A 7500-nucleotide genomic window follows, 5' to 3' on the forward strand; every position below is an offset into this window, starting at 1 on the left:
TCTGTCTGTGTGTGTGTGTGTGTCTGTCTGTCTGTCTCTGCCACAGTAATGAAGTAAAGATCCCGGAGCTCCTGTCTGTGCAGAAGAACCACAACAACAGGAGATGTGGACGCAGGATCCAGAAGAACCTTTGCCTGTCTCCCACAGACCCCTACTCAGGCATCCTCACTACAGGTACCAACACACACACACACACACACACACACACACACACACACACACACACACACACACACACACACACATTGCAAAATGAGCTCATGTTGGCATATATGAGAGCAGGAATCTAATATAATGAGTGAGTGTGTGTGTGTTTGTAATGATGGGTTATCTGTGTGTATGTGTGTATAATGCTATATTTTGTGTGTGTGTGTGTGTTATTTTCCATCAGGAGTGACAGTGGACACAGATGATCACTGGTGCTCCCAGATCAACCGGCTGCAGCACCTCATTGATAAGCTTGAGTGCCAGGTAGGATCTTTATGCTATGCTCATGTATCTGCTGATGTTGACACAACACAAAGGCCACTGTGCCCAAAACACATTAAATAGCACAGCTGTAAAGCTGCACTTAGGTTCCTATACCTAACTCATAGTCTTCACAGTAGCACAGTATCTTGAGTCTTTGTTCCTTTCCTGTTTAATCCTTGTACATGTCTGTCTTAGCTTTTCTTTATACTCTCTTGACTGTAGTCTACCACTGTTTGGTTGCCCCATGCATTTAACTGATTAGTCTCCCTCTTGCAGTAGTTGGTATTGTGTAATAACTTTAGACCCTTTCAAGAGAGTTCCATTATCAGCATCATAGTTAGCCCCACAAGGCTTCCGTTTTAACATTCCATATGTTATCTTAATGCAGAGGAAGTCGATTGGGAACCAAATAGAACTTTCAAGCATTGTTTTTGTTTTTATGGTTGAAAGGGTCTATATTAAATCCAAAACTTCTTTTTCATTCTCATCTTGCAGAGTCCCAAGCTGGAGCCGCTGAAAGAGGACCCTCTGGCCAGCACGTACAACTCTGTGAGTACAGCCTGCTACCAGATGTGCCCGGCTCTTGGGCACGCTCATTAGCCCGTGCTGGACTGTGCACATTACCACACAGCTCACACACTGAACAACCTGCCATTTGCTCTCAGGCGTCTGCTCTAGGCGCGTATTCACGCAATGCACAGCGTGCCATTAGCTGTGTTCAAATAGTCTATGTGTTTTTGATTTTAAAAAAAGTACCTTATTTATGAGCTATTGTTTTGTCTCAGAATAAATGTGGTTCCCTTTAAAGTTGGATTTTTCCTCGTAAGACTAAGATAAATGGCCAAGAGATGATTTTTTCATATCTCTTTTTACCCAACTTTACCAGGGGGCCAATACATTGCAAATATTTGTTTATGCTCTGCAACTCCTCTGTTGTTCCTATGCCCTCTTTTGGCATCTTATTAATCTGTCTATTTGACGAGTCTGTAGACATTGGATGGAATGTGATGGCACGCAGTGTGATGTGGCAAATCCACATGGCTTTCCTTTTTTCCACACTGCACCAGCCTCCGCGGCTTCCTGTTGTGTGCCACCTTCAAGTCTCTCTCTCTCTTTCTCTTTCTCTCTTTCTCTCTCTCTCTCTCTCCCTGTCCATCTGCCGGTCTCTCCATCTCGTCGTTTCCCTATGGCAACAGAACATTCTGCTGGTGCAGAGACAGATGACGGTGGCAGAGGGAGATTTAGAGGAGTTCCAGAAGGCGCTGAAAAGCTACGCCGACTCCACAACCAACCAGAACGACAACCTGCAGTGAGTGTTTACTCCCACCCCACGCACCGATGAACGGATGGAGGGAAGGACAGATGGATGGATGAATGGACACACAGTTAGGGGCATGCATGTGAATGAGGTGTGATCAGCAAGAATAGAGAGAATTGCACTCTATATCTTTGGTCCACCTGCAACATGCTTTGCCATCCGATGTCAATGCCAATCTACTACCCATAGAAGCAGACAGAGTGGTATAGAGTTATAAAAAAACAAGCACATACTTTTTATTTCAGCAAAAAAAAACACAAAACACAAAAACATTAGTTCTCAAAAGAGCAAGAATTAGCTGTGATCGTGGTTACGGATTAGTGATTTGTACATTTTTACTGACCCACACTCATGATGCACCTCCAATGGGCATTTAACTCACTTAACTCTGCCATGAAGCCCAGATTACTGTGCAGTGACAGCACACAAAACACCACACACTCACCTCCGTGTCAGACCCAAATCAGGCAAGCACATCAGCATCCGCTGATCCCCAAACAGCAGTATAGGTCATCACTGTTTGTATCTCCCAGATCAGAAGTCAGGAACCAGTAAACACAGCCTCCCTAAGGACACATTCAGCGCTAGTCTTTTGCCTTGAATGGACACTTTTTAATAAGAGTCTCGTCCTCGTGCTGCTAAGGTTGATGAGGAGTGTGTCCGTTACTCCTCAGTCTCCATCTCTCTCTCTGTCATCCCTCTCTCTCTGTCATCCCTCTCTCTTCTCCCTCTAGTGTGTCCATCCAGAAGCTTCCAGAGAAATCCTGCTACATAATGTATGAGTTCTGGCAGGATCGCATCTCCTGGATGAGGTAGATATGCTGTGTGTGTGCGTGTGTGTGCGTGTGTGTGCGTGTGTGTGTATACGTGCGTGTGTGTGTGTGTGTGTGACTAGATATGTGGTTGCGGATTATTTGATTGTATTTAATGAGAAAGATTTTATATGGCTTCAATATCAGTCTGTCCATGCCAGTGAAAAGTTGCTTGTCTGTGCAAACTGTGTGTGTGTGCGTGCGCATGTGTGTGTGTGCATGTGTGTGTGTGTGTGTGTGAGCATCATCAGAGGGTCTGCTCCACCCCAAGTTGAAAAGTGTATTGAGCAGATGGTTGATCTCATTTCTTGATCCCTTGTGTGTTCACAGCTTCTCTCTCTCTTCCTCTCTATCCTCCTCTCTTTCCTTCTCTCTTCTCGTCTCTCTCTTCCTCTCTATCCTCCTCTCTTTCCTTCTCTCTTGTCTCTCTTTCCTTCTCTCTTCGTCTCTTTCTTCCTCTCTATCCTCCTCTCTTTCCTTCTTCTTCTTCGTCTCTTTTCTTCCTCTCTATCCTCCTCTCTTTCCTTCTCTCTTCTCGTCTCTCTCTTTCTTCCTCTCTATCCTCCCTCTCTTTCCTTCTCTCTTGTCTCTCTTTCCTTCTCTCTTCTCGTCTCTTTCTTCCTCTCTATCCTCTCTTTCCTTCTCTCTTGTCTCTCTTTCCTTCTCTCTTCTCGTCTCTCTCTTCCTCTCTATCCTCCTCTCTTTCCTTCTCTCTTCTCGTCTCTCTCTTCCTCTCTATCCTCCTCTCTTTCCTTCTCTCTTCTCGTCTCTCTTCCTCTCTATCCTCCTCTCTTTCCTTCTCTCTTCTCGTCTCTTTCTTCCTCTCTATCCTCCTCTCTTTCCTTCTCTCTTCTCGTCTCTTTCTTCCTCTCTATCCTCCTCTCTTTCCTTCTCTCTTCTCGTCTCTCTCTTCCTCTCTATCCTCCTCTCTTTCCTTCTCTCTTGTCTCTCTTTCCTTCTCTCTTCTCGTCTCTTTCTTCCTCTCTATCCTCCTCTCTTTCCTTCTCTCTTGTCTCTCTTTCCTTCTCTCTTCTCGTCTCTCTCTTCCTCTCTATCCTCCTCTCTTTCCTTCTCTCTTCTCGTCTCTCTCTTCCTCTCTATCCTCCTCTCTTTCCTCCTCTCTTCCTTCTCTCTTGTCTCTCTTTCCTTCTCTCTTCTCGTCTCTTTCTTCCTCTCTATCCTCCTCTCTTTCCTTCTCTCTTCTCGTCTCTTTCTTCCTCTCTATCCTCCTCTCTTTCCTTCTCTCTTCTCGTCTCTCTCTTCCTCTCTATCCTCCTCTCTTTCCTTCTCTCTTGTCTCTCTTTCCTTCTCTCTTCTCGTCTCTTTCTTCCTCTCTATCCTCCTCTCTTTCCTTCTCTCTTGTCTCTCTTTCCTTCTCTCTTCTCGTCTCTCTCTTCCTCTCTATCCTCCTCTCTTTCCTTCTCTCTTCTCGTCTCTTTCTTCCTCTCTATCCTCCTCTCTTTCCTCCTCTCTTTCCTTCTCTCTTCTCGTCTCTCTCTTCCTCTCTATCCTCCTCTCTTTCCTTCTCTCTTGTCTCTCTTTCCTTCTCTCTTCTCGTCTCTTTCTTCCTCTCTATCCTCCTCTCTTTCCTTCTCTCTTGTCTCTTTCCTTCTCTCTTCTCGTCTCTTTCTTCCTCTCTATCCTCCTCTCTTTCCTTCTCTCTTCTCGTCTCTCTCTTCCTCTCTATCCTCCTCTCTTTCCTTCTCTCTTGTCTCTCTTTCCTTCTCTCTTCTCGTCTCTCTTCCTCTCTATCCTCCTCTCTTTCCTTCTCTCTTCTCGTCTCTTTCTTCCTCTCTATCCTCCTCTCTTTCCTTCTCTCTTCTCGTCTCTTTCTTCCTCTCTATCCTCCTCTCTTTCCTTCTCTCTTTGTCTCTCTTTCCTTCTCTCTTCTCGTCTCTTTCTTCCTCTCTATCCTCCTCTCTTTCCTTCTCTCTTCTCGTCTCTTTCTTCCTCTCTATCCTCCTCTCTTCCCTTCTCTCTTGTCTCTCTTTCCTTCTCTCTTCTCGTCTCTCTCTTCCTCTCTATCCTCCTCTCTTTCCTTCTCTCTTCTCGTCTCTTTCTTCCTCTCTCTCGTCCTCTCTTCCCTTCTCTCTTCTCGTCTCTCTCTTCCTCTCTATCCTCCTCTCTTTCCTTCTCTCTTCTCGTCTCTCTCTTGCCATCTATCCATCTCACCAGTGCAATCCACTGTGATTTTCAAGTGAACATGTTTGGTATCCATATTCATGTAGACTGGGGGCCATGAAAAGGGTGATTGGGAAAAGAAGTGTTAATCGTATTCATGTCAACACTGCATTTCAACTCTAGTAAATGCATTATGAGGTGTTCAGGTTGATGTGGTGTTGAGGATGTGTTGAACCTTAGCTCTGCGTTTCGGATGTCTCCATACAGTTACTTACAATCTGAGCCCAGCAAGACTTTCCAGCGCTGCGTCATAGACATGCTGGATGACCCAGAGGCTGTCTCTACCATGCTGATGCCAGGTAGGTATTTGTGTGTGTGTGTGTGTGTGTGTGTGTGTGTGTGTGTGTATGTGTGTCCAGTGTGCGTGTTTGTGAAAATATGCCTTTTTAAGTTCACTACCTGCCCTTTGAATGCACATTGCAGTATGTGTAGTTGTTGTTCAGAATTGAGTTGGCACATGTTAATTTGTTTGTTTATGAAATGGCCGGGCCCTCTACGCCTCCTGCTTTAAAATGCAGAGGAGTTGTTTAGTCCCTGAGCGGCCACTGCCTCGTGTGTCCAGACACGATAGCTTAAATCAGCTCTGCAACATGAGGTGGGAAACACATCCAGTACTGCCCACTGGGGCAATTAAAGACTTCTCCTGTTTCATGTTCACTCTCTTGCACTCTCTTTCCTTCTCTTTCTCTCTCTTCCTCTCTCTTCCTTCATTTTATCTCTCTCATTCCCTCTTTCTCTCTCTTCCTCCATTTTATCTCTTTTTCACTCTTTCTTCCACTCTTGCTGTATCTCATCCTTGATCTCTTCCTCACCTCTTTTATCTCACACTTGCTCTCTTCATCTCTCTCTTTTTTATCTCTCTCTCTTTCTCTCTCTCTCTCTCCACCCCTCTTCACTCTGTCTTCTTCTCTCCAGCCTCCTGGTGGATCATGGGTAACCACTAACAGCAACGATTAACAAGTCCACAGCATCCACAGCTACCCCCTCTCTCGACACGAAAAAAAACAAGCGCCCACAATGAGAACCTGTCAAAGAATCCACCGCGTGTTTGTTAGCAGCTAATGGGCTGTAATTCCATCGCACATTTCCAAGGCTCTTTATTTCCTGACTGCATCACACGTGTCATTTTAATATTTGCTAGTTTTCCCCCTGCATGGGAAGGAAATGTGCTATGAACAGGCATGTAATTCGTCTTTCCTCTATTGCATGTATAGAAAATCAGTCCTTCAGTTTCTTGCATATGCCAGTGGCAAAAAAAAGGCTTTGAAGCTTTTCTGTGGCTTCAAAACCAAGACTATACTCTCTGATTAGAAAACATGCTGTGAACTAAGACCAGGGAGAGTGGAATATCATATAAACAAGCATAAAAAATACACATTAAAGACACAGTGTGAGATCATAACCAACATTTGATATTTACTTCTCAAGATAGCCAGAGGTTTAAAAAATATATATAGCTGTGTCTTTTAAAATGCATGCCAACTTAGCTTTCCATCATGCTTCAGGAGATTGTTCCTAGACATAAGACAAAGAAATGTGATGTTGTGGATAGACTAGACCTTAGCAAGGAGCATTCATTTGGTGTCCAACTTAGGACCTTGACAGCCTCACCCATTGTTTTGTCATTCTGGTATAATTTGGATCTTACTGATGCTTAATACCTTGGATAGCCATCCTGCCTGATGCTGTTGATTTTCTTGTAAACATGACTGTCACTGTGTTTTTGAATTTGATGACAAAAAAAGTTTATGTATTTTTGTGGTTCATGGCATCCATTGTACCTACTCATGTATGGATAGAAATAAAGGGGAGAGGTTTGTTTGCGTACAGTGTTGACGTGTCGTCGATATTCGGGGTGATTAAAGTTTAATTAGCGTCTCTTTAATCTTGGCAATGACAGCTTGGCTCTCGATCCTCTCTCATTGCCTCAAAATGTAGAAATATTCTCCGCCTTTTTGGAGAAGGAAAAAAATAAATAAAAATGAACCTGAAATAGTTCAAAGGAAAAGTGTCTTTGTAGTCTTTGTGTGTATTGTTATGGCCTTGCCTTTGCACCACAAATGTAAATCATTTTCAACACTTGCACTTGCAAGTAGCTTTTCGGAACCCTAGACCTTGGCAAGAAAAAAAGAAGCTTCGGTCATGTTTAGTGAATGTATTCACAGTTAAATCTGGAGAGAGAAACTTCTAGACACATCGGAGCTCAGGCAACTGCTAAATTTCTGTTCATTATTTCATTACTTCAAATAGAAGATAATGAGAAAGATTTTCTTCCTTTTTTCCTTCGCATTGGAGATCTCACTATTGAAATCTGCGATCCACACAGGGGTTCAGACACTAGGATACATTCATTTAAGCTGGATTTGGATATGTGCATGATTAAACAGATATATAAAACCATTCTCTGCATGACTGTTGTGTTGTCACGACTTCCCACTTATTGTATGCACACTACAGTAAACTGTATGTGTGTGTGTTTGTATATGTGTGCATGGGTGTACATTTGCCTGTGTGCATGTGTGTGTGTGTGTGTGAACAGAAACACATGGTGGCTACATCAGTTAGACTGCCTTCTTTAATCCTCTGCAGTGCAATGCACACACACACACACACACACACCACAAGTGATGCACTGAAAATAAGCCTCTGAAAATACACATATCTTTTATTCCAAGGAAGAGAAAACCAGAACTAGCCTTTACATAAAGGACCATTATA

General features: G+C 43.7%; 1 protein-coding gene across 1 annotated transcript in view; it reads left to right on the top strand.

Moving 5' to 3' along the window:
* The window catches only part of necab3 (N-terminal EF-hand calcium binding protein 3), a 28393-nt gene extending 21609 nt beyond the window's left edge, over window positions 1-6784 (top strand). The window contains exons 7-13 of the mRNA XM_048255959.1: window positions 47-174; window positions 392-471; window positions 967-1020; window positions 1668-1780; window positions 2524-2601; window positions 4990-5081; window positions 5698-6784. Of these exons, the coding sequence (XP_048111916.1) occupies window positions 47-174; window positions 392-471; window positions 967-1020; window positions 1668-1780; window positions 2524-2601; window positions 4990-5081; window positions 5698-5726 (574 nt within the window). The 3' untranslated portion in view covers window positions 5727-6784. The remainder of the gene's footprint in view (window positions 1-46; window positions 175-391; window positions 472-966; window positions 1021-1667; window positions 1781-2523; window positions 2602-4989; window positions 5082-5697) is intronic.
* The last annotated feature ends 716 nt before the right edge of the window (window positions 6785-7500 follow it).

This window comes from Alosa alosa, chromosome 10 (genome assembly GCF_017589495.1).
Source record: "Alosa alosa isolate M-15738 ecotype Scorff River chromosome 10, AALO_Geno_1.1, whole genome shotgun sequence".
NCBI lineage: Eukaryota > Metazoa > Chordata > Actinopteri > Clupeiformes > Clupeidae > Alosa > Alosa alosa.